Here is a 24,632-nt window from a genome sequence, read left to right as displayed (position 1 = left end):
CCTCTTGATCAGCCAACGCAGCCTTCTCTTCATGTAGATTTCAACCAACAGTCTTCATCCACATGGTGGTTCGACCTTTGCAACGGCTACCACATCTTCCACAACTCCTCCAGTGCCTAGCATCTTCATCCACTGTTGCCGCCCACAAATTGGCACCCTCCCTCCAAGTGCATTCGGCATCCATCATCACCAGGTCCTCCTACTGCGGCATTCTATGGCCGCGTTTTACTGTGACATTCTACTACCACATTCTACTGTTGCATTCTATTGCAATGTTCTACTCTTGTGTTTTACAACCTCGCCACATCATCAAGCATCATCCTCAACAATCGCTTCAGTCTCCTCTCACACCAATGATCAGCATTTGGAGTTCCTCACCTTCCATCACTCGAATTGGTGGTCACATCACTTGGGCTACATCTCCGGTGGACATCACTCTTCAACACTCCATTGCTCTTCCCTTGGGCATTCTGTACACTCTTATATTCATTTACAAAATTCATTCACTTCACAGTTTCCTCTCCCAATCTTTGTCTCTGTGTTTTGAGTTTTGAGTTTTAAATTTGTATTTTTCATTTAGGGTTTGAGTCTTACTTGTCATTGTTTGAGTCTTTGTGTTTCAATCATGGTCGTACATACTGTGTTTTTTCAATGCAAACCCTAGCATATCATCACATAGTATCAAAGTCGGTGCTCTTCTAAAGAGAATACTACAGTGATTGTGGAGGCTAGTCTTTGTATGAGACTCACACGTAACTCGATTCTGACTCATGTCTCAGGCACCTTCTTTTGGAGATCCTATGATACTCTTTCTAGCTTCTTCATCATTGGAGGCTCTGACAAGGCATTATGGTACCAAGGAGAAGGTAGACACACACCATCACCTTTACCATCTTCTCCACGTTTTGGTCATCTTACAAAGGAAGAGTTTGAAGAGTACTTGCGCATCACGCATAGATCAATTTATACTCCTCCAACAAGTGCTACTACTCTGTCTGGACTGATTGGTGAGATTGGTCATCTCCTTAATCTTAGAGAAACCACGACATTCGGCATATCTAGCAATCCATCTCCTTCATCACAACTAGGCCCTATGTCACATTCATAAAACACTTTCGAGTCATATGAGCCCAAGCCCTCTTCTATTTCTCCTTTTGGTGTGCAAGATCCGGATAGTTTTCAGTATGTTAACTTTCATAGAGAAGGCTCTTGAAGTAGACAAACTTCATCAAGTATATCTTTACCATCTGTTTTATTTGAGCAAGTAAACCACACTTTTCAAGTTCCTTCCATCCCACCACTATCTTCTTCACATTCTGATCTACTCACATCTTAATTCCAAAACCTTGGATCACACTTCCCTTCCACTCATAGCACACTAGGGGTTGGATCTTCCATCTCAGCTCCTAGCACTTTCTCATTCCCCATCCCACCATCTGAAACCAGTCTTCCTTCCGTGGATGGGTGATAAATCCATGTTTACAACTTAATTACAACAACAAGCAATTAATGCAAATCTGAAAATACAAATTTACCTATTGATCTTGGACAATGCACACCCGATTGGCCCCAAAATTGATGCCCCTTTCGGTATTTCTCTAGCTTTATTGAAAAATAGGTTGATTTACAATGGGATTCTCGCAATCCCTTTCGGTATTCCAATTCCCCTTGCTGTTCAAAATCACCAGCAAGTTTTTAATCTGATTTGTCCCTTGATTCGGACAATCAATTGGCCTTCACCTGCTTTGATGGAGATGAAAAATGCCCCAAATTCAATTATTTGCTGGTCGCTCCACTTGAATAGGCTAAAAACAGCTTCAGCCCTATTGAATCCAAGTCTTGGAGCTTCCAATTTCTGTCACACTTCCCGAGGCTGCTGCTAAGCCCTACTTTCCGCTGCAGATTAGGGTTTACAGTAGAGAAATCTGAAATTTCTCAACCTCCAAGGGTCCAAATGCTAAGATCTTCGGAGCAAGGTTGTGAAATGGTGGGAGATGAGAGGGAAAGCTGTAACGAGAGAAAATGCAAAGTTTTGTCGTGAAGAATGACTGAAAATCAGTCAAATGCAGCTGCTGCCCTACCACAACAGCATGTAGATGCAAAGAAATGAAGAAAATCAGTCATTTACTGCTGCTGCCCTATCTCAACAGCTTGTAGATGCTGTCACCTACTGTTGATTGGTCTTCTTCTGCCCCTGGCTACCTCAAAAGGTCCTCCAATGGCTGCAAATCAGATCATCAGCCTCTCCTCCCTCTCTCTTGCGGGCTGAATTTATAAAAATGCTTCTCTCCAGCCTCTAAAGACGTTTTTCAAAAGGTCCTCAAAAGGCTGCAAATCAGATCAGCAGCCTCTCCTCCCTCTCTCTTGCAGGCCGAATTTATAAAAATGCTTCTCTCCAACCTCTAAAGACGTTTTTCAGTCTTGTATGGGCATTTTTGACAAGTGGCAACCTTCCCAAATGGTTTTTCGAGCATTTTTCATAATTAAATATTAACTTTCAATCTTTAAATACTGAAAATTAATCTAATAATTATTTCGGTGCCCTGAAAAATAATCTAACTGGCCAATAATTAAATTGGCTAGGCAACTTCCATTCCCGAGTGTCTCTGCTTTGACCATCAGATTAGCATTAGGTACCATTAAACACCATTTCTCTAGTGTCACCAATACTGACACTTATGGCCAAACGAATGACCTAGGTCAACAACTGACACCAGATACTACCAAGTACCTGTACAACATAACTTATCCCGTGATTTCTTCGGGTCCCGAGCTCGTAAATTTACTTTAGCCCAGTTGCACCTCACATATGCAACATTTACTTAATTATGTGATTAAAAATTAATCCACATGTTAAGTGAGGTTTCAAAAATACATGTCCTCATGACAAGCAAAGTACTACACTGGAATTTCCATAGGGCATCATAGTCAACACAACATTGCGCACTGTTGTTCAATCATTCCTATGCCCAATATATGCTGAAAATTACTAGCGAACATAACATAGCATAAGACTCACAAAGAATCTCAAAAACATTGCCTGATTATCATGTGACATGTCCATTTCTCATGAGCTCTACTCATCTGGCAAAACCAATCCATAGCATAGCATAACCAAGTATAAACCATGGCTAAAACATCAATGGCATCATAACATACGTTGATGTCCATGGAACTAGATATAAACCATTGAAAACTGAGTATAATCTGATCATAAACTGATCACTTGCTGATCTGAGAACTGACCACAAACTACTGCAAATGTAACGCCAAACTGATCACAAACTCATTGCAAAAACTGACCAGCAATCAGTGCAAAAACTGATGCACAACTGATCCAAAAAGTGACCATAAACGATTCTCAAGTTGATCAAAAACTGAGCTAAAACTTATCAGAATTTTTGTCTCAAAATTGAAGCAAAATTCATGCCAAATTAATCATAAGCTAATACAAAAGTATAGTTCCAGTGCCCGAGTGAAACTCATACTCATCTGCATACATCTCATAGTGACTACTACACTAAGTAGTAATCTCATGGCAAACATATTGTCAGTGCAGGACCTTGGATGCATGCTGAATACATCCAAGATCCACTACATACGAGAGTTGTCCATAACTCAAGTACGGGAAGTGCTACTTCCCCCTTGAGCATCAAGTAATACTCCGGACCCTTGTTCTACTAAATCTGACGCAAAGCCCGAATTAAAGTCAGCTCTAACTGAAAGGCATCTAACAATGGTGGCCACACAGTCAGCCTTTCTCTTTTTAGATTTGCACTGCATACTTACATACTCTGTGCATTGTAGTTAGCTTTGGTTTCCTTTATTTTCAGTTTTGCTTTTTTGGAGCATCTCACTACTCACCTCTATGCTTGTAGATTTTAATCTCTTTTGCAAGGTTTTGCATTTCAATGTAGGGCAAACAAGCAAGTTTGCCCCCGTCCTTCCTACACTAGAGACAAGAGCTGCACATCTTTCCTTTCATGATTCCATCTACTTGGAATTCTACTCTTCTACCAACATGGAGGCTTGCCCTCCTGCAGCAGATTGTGCATCATCTCTCTTGATACTATCATGGCAGTGCCTTCTATTCTTGCTCTTCTGGTAGGGATGCTTCATCACCTTCATCCACATGGTTCTCGGCACCACACAAAGACCAACATCCTCAAACTCTTCTTGCCTCCTTGACATCGACATCTAGGTTGAGAGGGGGTTCCTATCCTTCTTGGTATTCTACAAGTTTCGACACTCGTCTTTGATATCAACCTCCCCTCCCCTCCCCCCCCCAATTGTACTTTCTCCAATGCATCAAATGATTTCATCATCTGATTGTACTTTCTCTATGCATCACATGATTTCATCATCTTTGTACTAGGGCCCTTGGCCAAGTGAACAATTTTCCCACAAGGGATTCTATTCAAGTGGCACCTGCTACATGAGAATTCTTTAACATGTAGTATATTATGCATCCCATTGTGCAGAGCACCACTGGATGGATCCTAAGCTATTTCCACCGGCAAATTACGCCACCATCCTTCACATGATACTTCATCAGCTTTCCCTCACCATCAACATACTCAAGCGGATGGGTAAGCTTGTACTATTTTGCGATGTGTTGGGTGTATCATTCCTACTCCCGTCTTCTGGGTCACCATTACTTAATCAGTCAAAATCACCACCCATCAAATTAACTTTCCAACAAAAAAAAACAACAATAATAATAGTTCTATGTGGTTCCATCTGTCTTTGTAGGGCTTGGTAGGCCATTGGCAAGCACCCTTTGTTCGATGCCCTACCCTCCCTGAGATGGCTACTTGGACTCCGTTGGTAAAATAACCATCGCCTATATAGTCTTAGTAGACCACTAGTTAGCCAACGTGCAGCCTTTGTCCGATGCCCTGGCTACTTTGGGGTGGGACGCCTTGGGGTAAACATTGCCAGCCTTTCCTTTTCGATTTAGTTTTGCATCTAAGAGGGGGTATTGAGCTAAGAAATGCTTCACAGTTGATTAGCATCTTTAAATAGCCTCAAAACACGCTTAATCAATGAAAAATGTAAAATTAGTACATGGTTCAAGAGAGTTTCAGTGGTCAACCAAAAGCCTAATTTTTGGGGCATCCTTCAAAATCTATAAATAGACAAGCTGCCCACCATTCAAATTTCACCCTCACTCCTCTTGTGCAAATTTCACCCAACTGTCTTCATCCACGTCCACGTGGTGATTCAACCTTTGCGGCAGCTACCACACCTTCCACAACTCCTCCAATGCCTAGCATCTTCATCCACTACTACCACCCACTATTTGTCGCCCTCCCTCCAACTGCGTTCGACATCCCTATCACCACCAACCCCTCCTACTGCAGCATTCTACTACCACGTTATCATGCCACTATGCGGACACAATGTGAAAAACCCTCAAGTGAATCATCATCCGGCTTTCTTACTAAACTAGAGACTAAGTCAATGTCATATCAGTCATTAGTGTTGGTATCCATAGTATGGATGGTTCAAAATTACAAGATTTTTGGATAATTTCAGTCTATTTTTTATATTTTAGACATTATTTCTTGTAACTATCTTCAAAAGGTGTAGGAAACTTCTAGAACAGGGTGTCATGCAAAAAGCAAGTGGCTTTTTCAGCCAATTTTAGAGATCTCGTGCAAAAAGAATGACTCCCAAATTCGTGCAGCGCGCGATTGCAGTGTTCACGCAGCAAATAGCAATCCGAATGGAAAAAGGGGGGAAGGAGCAATCCAAGAGAGTTCTGACCAAGCATCCTAAGATTTTACCCCCCTTTCAGAACCAACAAAACTATCAAATTTGTTGTCCGAGCAACAGAGAAGAAGCCAGTGTTTGGTGCGAGTTTTGGGATATAGCAAGGTCAAACAGGACACAATGAAGGGGAGACTTATTGTAAACAGGTTTTCTTAATCAAGGATTGGTTTTGGGATACTTTGAGCTCTGATCTCTTGCATGTGTGTTGTTTCATCTCTCGTTGATCTCTACTCTATGTAATCTCTATCATCATCTCTACTCTCATACAAGAATCTACCTAATCTCTTACAATCGTTTATCCTCACTTAAGAATCTCTCTAACATCATATAGATCGATCTATCCCTTACTACTGTTATTGACTCCCACAACTAGAGACCTGGTGTCTTCCGGGCATGCGCGCTAATTACCTTGACAATGTTTTACTGCGGCGTTTTACTGTGGTGTTTTACTGTCAGTTCTATTGAGGCATTCTCCAGCTACATTTTGCAACCTCACTCACATCATCAAGCATCATCCTCAGCAATCGCCTCAATCTCTTCAGATTCTAGTGATCAATGTTTGGTGTTCCTTGCCTTCCATCACTCCAAATGGTGGTCACAGCACTTAGGATCCATCTCTGGTGGGCGTCACTCTCCAACACTCCATTGCTCTTTGCTTGGGCATCTTGTACACTCTTACATTTCTCAATGTTTGTCTGTGTTTAAGCTTTGAGTTTTGCATTTGCATTTTGCATTTAGGATTTGAGTTTTACTTGTCACTACCTAAGTCTTTGTGTTTCAATCATGGTTGTATATGATGTGTTTCCTCAATGCAAACCCTAGCATATCTTCACACATCTATGGCCGACATGTATGCTATGGGAGATCATGTGGTTCAAGACTGTTCAAACCAACCAACATTCTATTTCTCTTTCCCGTTATATTCTTCGAAGGTTTCCAGTCCGCAACCGGCATTGACGACATCTATTGAGCAGGTGTCTGTCCTACCCTCTCTACCCACATCTAACAAGCTAGATGGGATGAACTGCCCTCCATGGTCGTACTGTATGTAGTGTTTCCTGAACGACTATGACCTTTGGGATTTTATTACTGTTCCTATAACCCGAGCTATCGTGGATCCTCATGATGATGTGACCACGGATTCAACAACTTTATGGGATCCATTGAATGCTAGAGCCCGCTCTTTTCTTCTTTTGAGTTGTACACATTCTGTGTTTGTGCATGTTAGTTGTATCCGCACTGTTGCAAAGATATAAAGAGATTGGCATATCTCTTCCAAATCCAGTCATTCGGACATCGATTATCTCTTGAGTTGAAGCTATGACAACTTTTTGTCACAAATTCCCCTGTGATGAGGAATCACATTCACAAGATGGAGGAGATTTGCAATAAGCTTTCATTCCTCAATATGAACATTTCTTCGGAGGACCTAGCTATGACCCTTCTCTCACATCTTCCGTCATCGACATATAATGTGTTATACACCAATCTTCTCACTTCTCGTCACCAAGAGACTCTCACTTGGGATGAGCTAGTCCCATTAGTACTTGAGCAAGATATGCATCACCACAGAGAGATTCTTGCGGAGCTTGTTATCATGAGGACATGTATTTTTGAAACCTCACTTAACATATGGATTAATTTTTAATCACATGGTTAAGTAAATGTTTAACACGTGAGGTGTAACTAGGATTAGAGTAAATTTAATTTACGAGCCCAAACCCGAGAAAATCACGAAATGTCAAAGGAAAAAGTCGTTATAAGTTATGTTGCACACGTACTTGGTGGTATCTAGTGCTGGTTGTTGGCCTAGGTCATTCATTTGGCCATGAGTGTCTATGACACTAGAGAAGTGGCATTTGATGGTACGTAACACCAATCTGAAGGTCAAAATGATGCAAAGGCACTCAAGAATGGGAGTTGCCTAGCAATTTAATCATTGGTAAGTCAAATTATTTTTTTGAGCACTGAAATAATTATTAGATTAATTTTCAGTATTTTAAAATTCATATTTAATTATGGATAATGCTGGAAAAACCATTTAAAAAGGTTGCCACTACGTCTTTAGATATTGGAGAGAGGCATTTTAGTGCATTCAATCTACAACAAAGAGAGCGGAGATGTTACTGGTCTAATCTGCAGCCATTGGAGGACCTTCTAAGACAGCCAGGGGTAGGAGAAGACCGATCAACAGCAAGCCACAGCATCTACAAGCTGTTGAGACAAGGTAGCAGCAATAAATTATTGATTTTCTTCAATTCTTCATGAAGAAAGAGTGAATTTTCTCTCTCTTCAGCATTCTCTCACACCTCCCAGCCTTTCTATAACCTCGCTCTAAAGATAACACACCAAAGGTTGAGAAATTTCAGATTTCTCTGCTATAAGCCCTAATCTGCAAGAAATTGGGTTTAGCAGAAGCCTCAAGAAGCATGCCAGGAATTGGAAGCCCCAAGACTTGGATTCAACACGGCTGAGGTTGTTTTCAGTCAAATTCCAGTAAGGGACCAGCAAATCAATGAACTTGGGGCATTTTCCATCTCCATCAAAGCGGGTAAAAGCCAATTGACTACCCGAATCAAGGGGCAAATCAAATAGAAGACTTGCTGATCATTTTGGACAGCAAGGGGAGTTGGAATACCGAAAGGAATTGGGGGAATCCCATTGTACATCAACTTCTTCTTCAATTAAGTTTTTTTTTAAATACCGAAAGAGGCGCCAATTTTGGGGCCAACAAGGTGACCATTGTCCAAGATTGTGAATAATTTGCATTTCTCAGTTTTGTAATAAATATTGTTGTTGTAACTAAGTTGTAATTAAGGAATTACCACCCATCCACAGAAGGAAGGCTGGTTTCGCTCGTGCACATGGCCATGCTTATGCGGCTTTATCTATAGGTACAAGACATGCCAAGCAGAAGAAAGCGAAGAGTAAGAAGTTGGAGTTATCTTCGAACTCTAATAGAGCTTTTATGGAGAAGTATCAAGGATATCCCACGTGTCCTCATTATGGGAAGACCTCACACCCTAAGGAGAAGTGCTAGCGGCTATACCCTCACCTTTGTTTAGGAGCAAAGGATGAATCTATAGCAAAGCCTTCATCTACCTTCACTTCATCACCTGCTATTACCACCCAGTCCATGTTTCTACACATTTATCACATGGAGGAGCCCTTCTAGGACTGTCTCGTCTTTTGAGCAACCTTGGCTCATTGACGACAATGATGCCTTGAGTCATATGACTCCCCAAGGTGATTTGTTACAGAATCTCCATCTGTCACACGGTATCATCACTACTAGTGACATCTCTTCGATGCCATTTAGTGGTGTTAGCACCTTGTCTCTGTTGTCTAACCGTCCATTGAGCTCTGTTTCTGCAACCCTCCATGTTTGAGACTTGGGCTTCCCTCTCCTCTTAGTTTACGGCCTTCCTAGTCTCGAAATCCACAGTCTTCATTGAGCCAACCGTCTTTCTTGAGGATTCTTCTACAAGAGCCACCTTTGTGATAAGTTCGCACCCATTCTTGATTGTGCACCATTTATCCCACAAATTCCATCCCATCCCCCACCATCTCCTCTAGTGGTTCCCTTATACCTCCCCTCCATTTCAAAGGGAGACAATATTGATAATGCCGCTATGGATTTCATGGCTCTTTGTGTTTCAAAGGGGGCTTTCTAGGATCATGAGGAGTTTCTTTAGGGTTTCGAGTCTACTTTGGGCCTTTCCTTTATGCTACAACCTCTTTTCTTCGTCATGGAGTCACCATCCCCTGCCGCTTAGCCCTTGGTCCCTATTGTTTCTATGCAACTTATGGCCTCTCCCTAGTTCCTAGCTATCATCTCACAGTTCTACTAGAGGTTTGATTCACCCATCCTCGACTAGAGTTTTCAAGAGTGATTTGTTCAAAGCCTCTCTATTTCCCTTGCCCTCTGGTGGCCTCCCGTTTGATCAATTTTTATTTGGAGAGGGAATCTTGCTCCTTGGCTAGTATTCTTCATTGATGACTTCGTCGGCATTAGCACTCTTCCTACCACCCTCGGATCCACATCTCCTTTGGCCTTCTACCACTAGGATCTAAGAGGGTATTAGCAATCGTGTGTCTTGTATGGTCATCTCCTACCTATGAGCCTCAATCTAAGTCAAACAAAAACATTGGGAGCTCTAGCATTATTGTTGTCTATCATTTTATGTGTTTTAGATACTTTAGATGGAGGGCACATTAGTGCTTTTTTGGGGTGGCATTTTTTGTAATTTTTTTAGGGGTTTGACCATATTTAGAGTTTTGCCTCTTTTCCGTCTATATATAGGCGGCTTGCCCTCCCACTCTCATTATCAATTATTGATCCTTCATGATCAGCCAACCCTCCTCATTCTCTCGTCCCCCTGCAATCATCTAGTGCCCACACTGAAACATAGAGTTGTGTATTGGGGCTGACTATTGAAGCCTTATACCTTCCGTCATTGCAGTCACATTGTTCCTTCTCTCTCCTGCATTCTCTCTTCATCTCCTCTTCGTGTTCACTTTCCTCTTTCCGTTGTGCACTCTCACATTAACTAACAAGACTCATTTTACGGATCTAATTATACCACTTGGTTGAATATGATAAGATATGTTCTCAACTCATAGAACTTGTGGGACATTGTCCAAGGGGTGGAACCCCAACCTAATCCCCGACTTGTTCCAAAAGATGTGGTCCACTTATGGAAGGCTAGAAATGCCTCCGCCATAGTCAAGTTCATGCAAGTTCTTCTTCTTGAATTTCACTCACAGCTACAATACTTTGACCTAGCATCAAAACGATGGGCATGCCACACACTTGACTACCCACTATGTGGCTCAGGAAAGGGCCTGTCATATAAACCTCAACCATGAGCTTCAAAATTTCAAAATCACTTGCCAAGATGACCTTAAGATCAAGTATGCTAAATATCATGGATTTCTTGTTAAATTCTCTACCACAGGGGCTCCTAAGTCCTCTGATAACTAGGTCACATTGTTCACAAAAAAGCTACCTAGAAAACACTTTCATTTTGTGCAGCAAGGGATCGCACAACCCACTATGCCCATGTTCTATAAATTTGAGTGTCAACTACTGCATTATGCTTGGTTATTCGATCAACTTCATAGTATGTACTCCATAGGCAAGATTCTTGTTGCTTCTTCTCAGAAGGAGTAGCAAGGGAAAGGCAAGAAACCTCAAAATTCCACCCAAAACTCAAATCAAAATCAAAATCAAGCAAGTCACAAGGAAACTCCCATTCATCCCTAAAACTTGGGTGGCAAAATGTACCAAAGAAAAATAGGTTTTGTCAACATTGTCAAATAACAAGCCATTTTGATAACGAGTATCGATCAAAGGCAAGAGGCACACAGCCAAAACCCAAGCATCAAAACCCCACCCCTCAATTGGGTAACCCCTTGCAGGGAAGGCAGGGTGGTAGCATCCAAAATCAAGGACAATAGTGAGACCAGATCCACACTGCCACCAATTAGCCATCATAGTCAACATCATTCTCGACTCTAAAGGGCATGTCTGACTCGTTTGTTGAGGCCCACCTAGTTTCTTTAGCGCCATCTAAGGATACGAGCCTCACACATATCTACGAGTTATCTAATGACAAGGTGACTACAAAGACCCCACTCTTCTCAACCTAGCACCTCTTCCCTACTTGGATTGTAGATAGTGGAGCAATACATCACATGACCCCCATCTAGGACATTTTTCTTACCCAAGCCCCCGCAACTAGACATGTCCGGGTTGGGAATAACTCCTTGGTCAAGTTTCAGGCCAATAGTTGCATCAATTTTGGTACTGACCAAGGTCCAAATCTTGCTAGGCTAGACAATGTGTACTATGTTCCCCAACTTGGGGTGAACCTTTTATCCATTCAACAACTTTGTCAATTGGTGCAAGCAGTTTTCTTCACAACAACCAAAGTCAAGATCCTATGACTCTCAGACTAGTTTAGTGATTGCACCTAGCAAAGTACAACCTAGTAACCTTTTCATGATAACTCGATTTCTTTCCCATCCAACAACTAAGGGCTCAAAGTTTCACCACTTCCAAGCTTTAGCCAACACATGGAAGCCTACAAACAATGAGTATTCGTGGCATTATCTCTTGGGACATCTTAGGTAGGAGTCTCTTTATGAGTAGTTGCGCTCTCATATGGTTAAGGGCCTTCCATGCCTAAAAATATCCAAAGATGTTGACAAAGCATGTCAACTAGGGAAACAACATCGCACTCCATTCCCTTAGTAGACTACACATAGAGCTAAGGTGCCCCTAAGATTGATCCATGTTGATCTTCATGGACCGACATCATTTCCACCTTGAATGGCATACTATACTTCTTTTTTATAGTGGATGATTTCTCAAGATACATATAGGTGTATTTTCTAAAGCACAAATCTAATGCATTCACCTGCTTCTCAACATGGGTGCATCCGGTGCATAACTAGACATGTCGTCATGTAGAATGTATGAAGAGTGACAGTGGTGGTGAGTTTACCCCCCCTACAAGTTCACTGAGTTTCTACAAGAACATGGCATTTCTAGCCAACTCAACTCTACCAACTCCCCTTCTCAAATGGAGTCGTAGAGCATAGAAACCAAACTTTGATGAACATCGCACACTCTATGTTATTCACACCAAAGCTCCTTGAGCGCCTTTGGGTCAAGATTGTTAACACTGCCATGTGAATCTTGAACAAGTGCCCAATTGCGGCAGTCTTTCAAAAGACCCTATACGAGGCACTTTTTTACTCTAGACCTAAAGTCTCCCACTTTCAAGACTTTCAATGTCATGCATACATACATACTCTTGACGATAAGATAGGAAAGCTTACTCCCTAAGTTGATCTCCTATTTATTGTCAGATATTCCTCCAAGGCAAAAGCCTATCGTTTGTTTGGTCCCAAGACGAACAAGGTGATTGTTTGGAGAGATGTTATTGTTGATGAGAGGGATATTGTGCAGTCTTCCATACCGAACTCTAAGCCCATTCCTCAACATACTCCATCGGAGATAATACCTTTTGAGTTGAATGTGCTATTTTCTCTTGATCCACCTACAAATTCTTCCATTTCCAAGGGCCCCCAACCCGGGAGGCCCATTACCTTCTTGGTACTAGCAAAAAACGCATCCTTCCACCAGATTACACTCTAAAAGGCCCTAGAAGATATACCTGGCTTGCACCTCAAGTTTCATTTACATTTGACTTTACAACATATTATATAGCGCATTCTGAGCCACAAAGTTGACAAGATGCCCTTCAGAATCCCCAGTGGTATGAGGCCGCGGAAAAGGAGCTTGAGAGTATTGACCGAAATCAAACTTGGACCTTGGTGGATCATTGGAGTCACAAGAAAGTCATCAAAGCCACAAGTGGATTTTTGGGACCAAATTAAAAGCTAATGGAACTTTGGACGAATGCAAGGCTCATCTTGTAGTGCAAGGCTATAGACAGAAGCAAGGCATCGATTACGAAGAGACCTTTGCATCCACTGCACAATTAACATCATTCCGCTTGTTACTCGCACCAACTACTCACCACGATTGGCCGCTTTATCAGATGGATATCAAAGTGTCTTTCTAAATGGTTACTTGAAGGAGGAAGTCGATGTGACACAATCTCTTGGATTTCCTTTTGTGGACCGTAAAGACAAGTCTTTCATTTTAAAAAAGCTCTTCATGGACTAAAGCAAGCACTGCGATCTTGGTTCCATGGGATAGATGAGTTCCTTCAAACTCATGGATACCACTCTCCTCCTTGTGCCTTGAACCTATATATAAAATCTACTTCAAAGGGAGTTGGCTACAATTTATAGTATGTCAATGATTTACTCATCATCGGCTCAAATTCTGCTACCATAGCATATATATATAAGGGCCCAGCTTAGTTTCATGTTCGAGATGATTGACCTTGATATGTAGTTAAGGCTTTACATGAAAATAAAGAGAATGCACGGCGTTCCAATTTGCACTAACTTCCTCAGCTGAAATTCCTAAACTTCAATTTTTCATACCCATTATCCAACAGCATAGCATTCAACATCTTCTAAAATTATTTTTGAGCATTCTTATCTTTCAACCTTGAACTCAAAAGTGGTGATTGTTAGCAACTCTAGAGAAAGAGATCATAAACATGAGCTCCCATTGTTGACCATCCTAACATATAATGTACATGGTCAAAGTGGATCCACATATCTTGTAAATTACGTTGTCCTACTTTTTGGGGATGATGGTAGTTCGATTTGGGAATAGTTTTTTCTATCACAACCAAAGTGCGCCCTTCAATTAGTGGAATAATATTGTATTGAATAAAACACGGCTTGTGGCCACACCTCTTGATCCCACTGTCCACCTATCTAAGGATTCCCTAAGTGGACCTTCAATGAGCATACCTATAGGTCAATTATAGGAAAACTTCTGTGGTTGATTCACACCATAGTTACCAGGAGTTTCGGAAACGGCGAAACAAAAACGCATTTTGGAGTCGTGAAACAAAGTTTCGGCCCCAATCCAAAACAACGAAATGGTAAAACAAGAATCCAAAACATATATAAGTGTAAAAATAAAAATATATTTAGTCACAAATATAACTAAAAATATATGATGGAGTAACACCACTTATTAGTTGAACCTCTATATCAAAACACCTAAATTCCTCAATAATATGCCATTAGAACTTAGAAAATAATCAAGAGTTCACAAGTTTAAAGCATACATGAATCATAATTCAATTTAAGACAATAAATTGTAACTTGTCATAAATAGCAAACTGAAGATTGAAGGCTCAAAAGTGAATAGTCATAGACTCATATTATGTCATATAGACTCAAAAAAGTGAGTACTCATGAGTTATAACTCAGTTAGCAGTGCATAAAAAAGAAATACAACTATGATGTGTGATGTATGGTGTATCACAGTATCTCATGAGTCATGAGTTATCCAAATGCCACTAAAACATAAACATGAATCTACATAATCAACTAATAGCAAGTCTGCAAAGTACAAGTCTATAAATCATCATATCATGATTTGTCATCTAATGACTCATGAGAGTCACTCAACATCATCCAAAGCCATCTCTGTCTCGGCCTCCTCAAGGCTACTAGCAAAAGCACTAGTACTGCTACTAGAGGAAGAGGAGGCATCTATCATCATCATTAGCCACTAGAGCTATAGAGGTAGAAGCAACTTCATGTCGAAGTCAAGATCCTCTTGCTCTATCTAAGACAGTGTCCGATCCGCAAGTACAGATATCTTCTCATATAGCATATTGTAGATACCTATCTTCTCTGGAATGGTAGAAATGTCCCTCACCTTCTCTATGTCAATCTTATCTATATTTACCTACTTTGGCTCAAGTGTGTAACTCAAATTCTCAATCAAGCACAAGTTACAATGGCGAAAAACCAATATTTCAAGCTAAGCAATCTTCAACTTATCTCTTTTGGTATGAAACAATGCCCACATGCTCCAATTTCTCTCAACAGGACCACTACCACATGCTTCAATTTCTCTCAACAGGACCACTACCACAATCCTACAAGAGAGCACAGATAACCATCCTTTTCTACCAAATTCCATTAAAAGAATAAGAAGAAATTCAACACACTTATTTATGTTACAACTTACATGTATCATTGTATGATGTATCATGCAACATGTTTACTGTTTAAACTTGTTACGTTACTCACCAATGTTGAAGCACAATTTCCATACTTCTCCCACCAAGACATAGACTAGAGTTGTGTCTCACGTAACGCTACTGTGGGGCGTACAAATGAGAGAGTGTGATTACCAAACTTGAGGAGATTATCCTCAAGTCACGTAATGATGAAAACATCTCCATCATTCCACTTACTAATATAATCTTGCAACTCCTCTTCAATCTCCTCACTTGCATGTTGATCCTCGCTACGCCAAAGAGAATGCAAGCAATGTGCAATAGCATGGATTGGTTTGTGAAACCAATCCCATCTCCTATTCTACACTGCACGAATGTCCTGCACTATATAACATGTATAAAAGTTAACTTGTTACCCATATAGCAATATAAATTATAAATCATAATAGATCATAGACTCATACGTATGATTAAAAAGGTGAAATTAGAAAGAATGGTCAATGATCCACTTACTTATCTCAAGACAAGAAGATGTTTTTGTCAAGCGCCTCTCTAATCTGATTCATGTACTCGTACAAAAGGCCTAGAGTACTAACCTCCATATCAATGATCCTCGAGATTGTGTAAATGGGAGTCAAAGATTTTACCAATGCAACTGCATCCTCCCAATAGGCCTCATCCATGACATTTTTGATAGATGTCAAAGCCCTAGTGAACTCTAACAAGTCTCTCCACAATAATAAACATGTAAGCGAAGCAATTGGCTAATGGCTTCAAAAGATCCAAATCATTGTTTGCCCTAAAAATGGCATGCACTCTAGGCCTCTTTGTTTCAAACTTTACCGTGCTTCTACTGTCAGAGTGCAGCGATGCAGAAGCGTAGAACAAAGACTCAGAGAGACTGAACACAGAGAGAAGAGAGAGAGAGAAAAGGAGACAGTGTAAACGCAGAAAATCTGCAGTGTAGTATGTTGTATAAGAGTGCAAAAATATACACGGGGGCAAAGGAAATATCTGCATGTGTCTCCGACTTGATGACCTCGATATCCGTCAGCCCGAGCACAGTCTGTCTCAGCCAACAAATCTCAAGATCAGAAGCTGAATAATGAATAAGAGTGTGTGCCATCAACTGGCTATATATAGCCAAAAAATAGGAAATACCAGCACCAGGTCGGCTGCATTTAATACAGCTGGCTGCAGTAAAATAATCAGAAAAACAGTCCCAACTGTGCAGAAATGCCGTCCGACTATACCAGTGCCACGTGGCACCTATCTGCATTGCTGACGTGGCATCTTGCCGTACTGCTGATGTGGCACCTGCTCTGTCCATACGACTCTGCACACTACTGTCCAGGAACTGACTCTCTTTAACACCCCCTCTCAGAGCCTAGACGAGTCAAAAGACTAAGGGATCTGGAATGTTTCAAAGAAGAGCCTAGGGAAGAGCCTTTGTAAACAAATCTGCAAGATTATCCACCGTCTTGTAGTACTCCACATCAATGGTCCCATCCAGAAAGCTTCTCCCAAATGAAGTGATACTGGATCTCAATGTGCTTCTTCCGGGCATGGAATACAGGATTCCGCACCAAGGCAATGCAACTCTCATTGTCGCACCGCAGAAGAGTAGGACGAGTCCGGGGACAGCCAAGCTCCTCCAACAATCTCCGAAGCCACATAACCTCACATGTGGTGGAAGACGCAGCCCGATACTCCACCTCAGTAGAAGAAAGGACTATCGTGGGCTGCTTCTTGCTACTCCAAGAGATAACACTTGTACCCAAGGTAAAACAGTAGCCTGTAGTAGACCACCGGTGGTCCACATCACCAACCCAATCCGAGTCGCTCCAACATGCAAGAACAAGATCTAAAGCATCTGTACTTGCTAGATAAGAAATCCCTAAGTCAGAGGTCCCTCTCAAATACCGAAGAATCCTCAAGGCAACCTGCCAATGCACCTGTTTGGGTTCAGTCATGAGCCCGGCCAAAAGGCCCACAGCAAAACAAGATCAACACAAGTGTTGAGAAGCCAAATCAAGGATCCAATCAACTAACGGTAGCGAGAAGCATCCGTCAAGGGAGAATCTGTGTGAAGTGGCCTTCCAGTTCAGATCCATAGAAGTAGTAATGGTCCGACAAGTCTCCATCTCGAAAGTCACCAAAAGCTCCTGTACATATCTCTACTAAGAGATAAAAATCCCCCTCTGAGACTAATAAATCTCGTGACCCAAGAATAAATGAAGGAGCCCCAAATCCGTCATCTCGAATGTCTGATGTAAAGTTGTCTTGGTCTCTCGGATCTTCTGTGCATAATCCCCTATCAGAATCAAATCACCAACATACAACACAAACAACACACGACCAACCTCGGAAGTGTGCACATAAAGCTGCGGATGGCCTTGGAGCGCCGATATCCCAACTTCAACTGAAGAAACGAGTCAATCTTCTCGCTCCATGCACACAGAGCCTACTTGAGGCCATACAAGGCCTTCTTCAATCTGTAAACTTTCCCATCCGAGGCTCCAAAGCCAGGAGGCTGCTCAACATAGATCTCCTCCTGCAAGTCACCATTCAGAAAGGCCGACTTCACATCCAACTGATAGACAAGCCATATCCTATGGCCAACCAAGGCAAGAACAACTCGAATAGTCGCCATACGAGCAGTGAGGGCAAAAGTATCATGGAAATCAATGCCTGGGCGCTAAGCAAAACCTTTAGCAACAAGGCAAGCCTTGTGCTTGTCCAAAGAACCATCGCTAAGGTACTTGGTCTTAAAGATCCACTTGATGCCAATCACCTTCTTATGAGAGGGACGAGGCACAAGAGACCAAGTGCCATTCCTCTCAATAGCCTCCAGCTCGGCTTCCATTGCCTTCCGCCAAGGGTCAGACTGCAAAGCCTCCTTCACTGAGTGGGCTCACAATCCTGCATAACACGAGTCATCAAAAAATAGTTAGGGCAAACAAGCTCTGAAGAATGTGCCCGAGTCCTCCATGACCTCTGAGGTCCATCCTACGGTGCTCGGTCCTCAGGGATCCCCTCGATTCCTGAATCTCGGAGGGTGTCATGGGTCCAACGAGGAGGAGGCCATACCTCTCCTCGTCGCTCTCTATCTGCTGAAGACTTGAGAGCATGCACCGGTGGAAGCTCCTCAAGGGTGGCCGGTGGAAGCGAAGACTCTGAATCAGAAGAAGAAGCTCCATCAAGAGGCTCTGGCTCCAAAGGAACTGTCTTGGGAGCCCAACTCTCCCTTGGATCTCCAAGGACCAAGTGCTCCTCCCCCCCTCTGTGGCCGGAACTTCCACGAACCACACATCTTGGCTCGTGTAGACATCCTGCTTGACGGGATCAAACATACAATAACCTTGGGACTGGGAGCTGTAGCCAACAAAAATCTGTCGTCGGGCAGCTGCCTCAAACTTGTCACGCTGCGACTTCGGGATGTGCACATAAGCATCACACCCAAAGATCCTGAAATAAGAGACATCAGGCTTAGTCCCAAAGTAAGCCTCAAAAGGTGTCATTCTATCAATGGCCAAAGTGGGAGATCAATTGAGGATGTGAACTGCACTAGCCACTGCCTCGGCCCACAAAAACTAAGGTGTCTATCGGTGCTCCATCATGGTGCGCCCCATCTCAATTGCACTTCGGTTCTTGCGCTCCAAAATGCCATTCTCTTGGAGAGTGTTGGTGTTAGCAAACTCCTGGTAAATGCCCCTATCTGCACAAAAACGAGCAAACTCATTAGACATAAATTCACCTCCCTTGTGTCTGAACGCAAGGTCTTTAGTCGACTGCCGGCCAGAACAGTTCTCCTCAAAGAGAAGCCAATCCTTGAAGTGAGAGAAAGCCTCCGACTTCAAAGTCAAGAAATAGACCCAAGTCATCTTGTTGTAGTCATCTACGATCAACATGAAGTACAAGCTCCCCTTCACGGACTCGATCCTCATCAAGCCACAAAGATCCATAGATACAAGCTCCATAGGTGAAGTAAACCGCCTCAAAGCTTTGTTGGGAATCGCATCTCGATGCAATTTCCCACGAATGCAAGAGACACATGGCTGATGGCTCACTACTATATCTCGTAAACCTCGGACACACGATCCTCGCGACGCCTTCCGAAGATACTCATAGTTCAAGTGGCCAAACCGAGCATGCCAAAGCTCGGACTGTGTCTGAGAGGTAAGAAGAAGAGAGGTAAGAGCTGTGGAAGACTTCAACTTGTAGATGCCATCCTCCTCATACCCTGCAGAGAGAACCTTCCTCGATCCACGATCAAGGACTCGAACAGTATCACTGTCAAACTCCACCAAGAGGCCAAGAGCACAAATCTTATGGACCGAAAGCAAACGATACCCCAAGCCTGGCACATGCAACACCTCGGAAGTGTGGGTACCACCACATCCATTTGGAATAAGCTGCATCTCACCTTGCGTAGCAAAAGACACAGAAGAGCTGTCTCCAATGAGAATCTACCCATGCGAAGATCGCAAATGGGCAACACTATCGAAAGGAGTCATGTGCCGTGAGGCACCATTGTCCACAATCCACTCTCAAGCCTAGGGAGCTGTCATCGCAGCATCAGAAGTCTTCAATGTAGAGTCCTCAATGACTGCTAAGTGTAGAAAAGCAGCTGATGAGGGTGCAACCACCGCTCCAGAATCCTTCGTGTCCTTCTTCTTGGTGTCCTTCTTGTCTTTGTCGAGGCAATCCTTCTTCCAATGACCGGTCTTACCACAAATATGGCAAGTCGATACTTTCTCCTTGTCCTTCTTGGATTTGTTGTCCTCCTTCTTCTTCTTTTGGTCCTTCCCCTTCTTCTGAGAGGCTTGACCAACCAATGCCTCCAATTTGGAAGCATTTTGTCCCTTCAACTGTTCCTCTTGGTCCAAAACCATAGGAACCAACTTTTCCCACCGAAGAGTCGACTTCCGCCTTGAAGCAATAAGGGCGGAATAAAAAGTACCGAATCGTGACAGCAACTAGGACAATAAAGTAATCACCATGTCTTCGGAGGAAATAGGCTTCCCCGCATTTTGAACCTGCATCTGAAGCTGCCGAAGCTTGTTGATGTGTTCCCAAAGCGAAGAAGACTTATTCACGGACAAGGTCCGCATTTGCACCTCCAAAGAAACCCTCTTCAAACAGGGTCATCCGATTGTACATTTGGTCGAGCTCCAGTCATTAATTATTGTATATGATTGTCTCATGTTTGGTATATAGATTCCATTTCCCAAACACATCTTTGAGTTCTCCTTTGTAATGTTCTTGTGTTTTATCTTTCCTTTCTCTTCTATCTTATGTTCAGCAGTTTATTATAGCATTCTTTCATGCTTCCATTGCTACATCCACTTTTAACACAGATTACTTAATAGGACAAAAACTAATTGAAACCCTTACTTAAAGCTAAATCCATTTAAAAACAATTAAAAAGAGCTCCCAAAAAACACACATGCATACACCCACAAACAAGTCTATCGTGATTCTGTTTGCCATTGCAAGCCTTGGTAGGCCACTGGCTAGTTGATGTGCACCCTTTGTCCAATGCCTTGGCCTCTCCGAGGTGATCACTTGGGCTCCCTTGGTAAAATAACCATTACCTCTATAGTCTTGCTAAGCCACTAGGTAGCCATTGTGCACCCTTAGTTGTAGGCTATGGCTACTTTGGGGTGGGATACATTGGGGTAAAAGAAAGGATAAATATGGGCTAGGATATTGAGTTTAAATTACAATAGCCTCTTTAAAACAACCCCAAAACATGCTTAATTAATGAATTAAACCTTTTTATTAAAAAGAAATGCATTCCTAAAGAGTGTTTGTGTCCCATAAGCACAAACCCTATTTGGGAGAACCCAAACCTTCTATAAATAGACAGGCTATCCTTTGCTTAACCCTATCTCATTTTTGCAAGTTTGCAGGTGCCATATCTTTGTTGTCCACACCCCACTTGCAAAGGAGAGCTCAACTAGAGCTGTCCACCATTGCTGTCTACCAACTAGCACCTGCTACTCAGCCTTCCACTGCTGTTATTGACTGTTTCCAGCCCTCTTCTCGCTACTATCCAGCCACGTGACTGCAATTCACACCTATTCTAGATGCTGCCTGCTGTCTACCAGCCCTAGAGTGCTGCGTTTGCAGTTGTCCAGCCAGGCAACTGCAATTCACACCTATTCCAGATGCTGCCTGCTGTCTACCAGCCCTAGAGTGCTGCATTTGCAGCTGTACAGCCTGCATTTTGCCCAAACAGCTGCCACTTGTCAGCTGACATCATCATACAGCCTACATTTCAGCCTGATTGGGGCCGTTGTGCCTGATTTGACCTTCTATAGCTGTGTTTTGCTGATCTGGAGCCATCACCAAACTGCCACATCACCTATTCTGCGATTTGCTGATCTGCACCTTCCTCTACTTGTCTAACACTAATCCGGCATCATACTATTGTGTTTGCTGCTATCAAACACCTTTGGAGGCTGGTTGCTGTGTTTTAGGATCCCTCAGAGTACGACACTCTCTCCAACTCCAATATCCATTCATTATCATTCACTGTGTTCATTGTCTCTGAGTTACCCTAACCCTAGCTGTCTTTCTTTATCAAACTATGTGTTTGTTGTATGATTGTGTTGTGTTTCTTGTGTTAGATCATTTACATGGTTACATCTTCTCCTTGGGCAGGGCTCCCATCATTTGGTCAAGTCATAAACAAGAGACTAGTTACTAGGAAACATGCTGCCTACATATAGGAAACGTTAAAAATGTAACGGCATTTTTGAATAGATTGAAGATTTGTCCTTGAAGATTACAATCAGCCTGATTTTGCATAGCAAATCAAATCATCCTTTTTTTCCTATTAAAAGATGGTTTGTAGAGACATGGATTTGAAGTTTGAAGTGTGTTTATCTTCTCTGCTCGAGAATGTCTGTACACATCCTACAAGATCCAAATAGTGCCACACGTAAAGAAAGGTTCAAATAACTACTCAAGGTTGTCTCCCTAGCCTAGCTAGGGGAGAGTATGTTATAGATTGTATGAACACAAGCCCAAAAAGTTGCATACATCTTGCAAAGTTTCTAAATAAGGCTAGCTAACTATTTGGACATTGATAGCAATCTTGAAAGTGCATAGGATTTCAAAAGCTTTTGCATGAGATGTTGGCTACATACTCACAAGAGGGCAAAAGTTTGTAAGAAGAGAGACCTTAAACTAGTGAAAATTGCAAGAAATAAAACCATATCATTGCTTGTATATACAATACAAAATGTGCTACCAAGTGAACATCGGACTGTTTATAATTTCAACATAACATGTCTTCCATCACATCCAACAACACAAGTTTTCAATCAAACAATAAGAGTTCAATTGTAGCAATAGTCCAAGCATTTATTATATATAGCACACTTACAGAGGAAACTTTTTCCAAATCAGGTCTTCCCTTGTTTAGTGCCGATTTCTCCTCCGCACTAAAGAGTGATGGACCTTTCCAGCCTTCCTATACCAGAAAAGATATTAATACTACATGCATTCAACTTCGTTTCTCTACTTTTGCCGAGCAAATAGATCCATCTAAGACACTTCAAGTTATTCATGTCTATTGAGAACACACGTCTTTGTATCTTTAGAGAATTGTGAAGTCCGTTAAAAAGTTTGATGCTCATTTAAGGGTGTTAAAGGCTGGGCGGTCTTGCTTTGCACTATGTTATGAATGTCAATTCGTGAGTCCACTATGATATTCTCTATTTGTTCGTCAATTAAGTGGTGTTCCACTTTAACATGTTATTCTTGTCAGTTTGCTTGGCAATAAGTTCGAGACAAGAGCTTCTAGTTAGTGTTCTAGCTCTCATTTGGTTGCATGAAGTGGTCCAAACTTTGTGAACAGATGTGATTAAACATTTAGGTCAAGAGAAGGAAAAAAAGACATGGTCTGGTTATGGAGAACAATGAAACCTCCATGCACTGGATGGAGATACTGTTCAAGGCCCCCGCCTTGCAGAAACCATTCAGTCAACAAAAAATAGATGTCCATTATTGGTCCGACCTTCATCAATGGCTTTGAAGAAGCCGAACAAGTAAAAGGAAAACAGAAGAAACTTACAGAAGCACTGTGATGTTAGGAAAGGAGCATCGATGGTACCTGAATTCTGAGCGGCGGCTCTGTATTCCAGATTCCTGCCAACCTTCTCGAGTGGCGGGATGGCTATGTCCACATGAGGAATTCGTGGCAGAGCTCGCGAGCACTGGCATGCCAAACCGTAACGAGGTACGAGAGAAACGTCCATGGCATCTGCCGTGATTGTCAGAAAATTTACACAGAAAGAGATCAATAAGGGACAATTTTATCTCAAATTTGGGACTAAGATTTAGAACGTTTGAAGACTTTCTAGTCCATAGAACTTAGTATTTTAAACTCTAGAAGAGAGAGATTTAAATGGTTACCACATATTAACATGTTTAGGATAGAAGACAGTGATCGAGCTCCAAGAAAGGAAAAGGCGAGAAACTCATTGTTTCACCACCCCAACTAGCCATTAGGGCAGAATTTGGTGACACGCGGTGGCAGAAGAGCCAATTCCCACCATGTGTCAATAGCAACATGCAACATCTCCCTCTAATGTAGGACTGGCCGGGCATTCACTACCTTCTAGCAATAAGATGAAGCATCATGTATGAACTTCAATGGGGACTCCATGCTCAGCCCCATCAAATCTTTTGCAAACCCCACAATGCTAACTATAGCCTCTATTGTGCCTCTTTACACTATGCCTTACACGAGCCTGCATCATCGCCCGAATGGGTTCAACTTCCCAATACATGCCAATGGATTTGGTAACCCTCATCTAGATCCTTTGAGACAAGGATGGATCCACGAGGGACAATTGAGGACTAGCCTCATCATGGTTCTCAACGAGAGCTCCTATGATAATCTTTCCCAACCATCCAAGGTAATCCTCTTTATCTAAATAACATTGCACCCCCTCAATGGACTTCTAGCATGCTTACCTTAGGCACCTAGCAATTGGGGTTTCTCATCCCCGCCTAGCAAAAGCATCGGCCAAGGGTTCCATAATGATGGCCTGCATGGAGGCCCTACGTAGCAAGCAACAGAGATTGGTACAAGCTCTCCCCAAAGAACCCATGATCTACAAGAGGAGGGAACCAGAACATGAACCCAAATAGGGAGAGCTCTAGTAAACCAAGACAAGGAGTGAGCATGAGACATCAAGCAATCAAAAA

The 24,632-nt window shown here is 42.2% G+C and overlaps 1 protein-coding gene across 2 annotated transcripts in view; it reads right to left on the bottom strand.

Moving 5' to 3' along the window:
- LOC148009684 (uncharacterized) overlaps positions 1-23,789 on the bottom strand; it is a 73,546-nt gene extending 49,757 nt beyond the window's left edge. Inside the window, exons 1-3 of one of the 2 annotated variants that reach the window (XM_087672980.1) lie at positions 23,533-23,789; positions 22,804-22,886; positions 15,645-15,791 (exon numbers count right to left, since the gene is read on the bottom strand). In XM_087672980.1, the coding sequence (XP_087529106.1) occupies positions 15,645-15,791; positions 22,804-22,886; positions 23,533-23,677 (375 nt within the window). In that variant the 5' untranslated portion in view covers positions 23,678-23,789. The remainder of the gene's footprint in view (positions 1-15,644; positions 15,792-22,803; positions 22,887-23,532) is intronic. The other variant, XM_087672981.1, reaches the window with a different exon arrangement.
- Between the last annotated feature and the right edge of the window lie 843 nt (positions 23,790-24,632).

This window comes from Lygodium microphyllum, chromosome 30 (assembly GCF_053477565.2).
Source record: "Lygodium microphyllum isolate KBCC chromosome 30, Lygodium_microphyllum_v1.1.10, whole genome shotgun sequence".
NCBI classification, from domain to species: Eukaryota; Viridiplantae; Streptophyta; class Polypodiopsida; order Schizaeales; family Lygodiaceae; genus Lygodium; species Lygodium microphyllum.
This window is presented reverse-complemented; position numbering and strand designations above follow the sequence as displayed.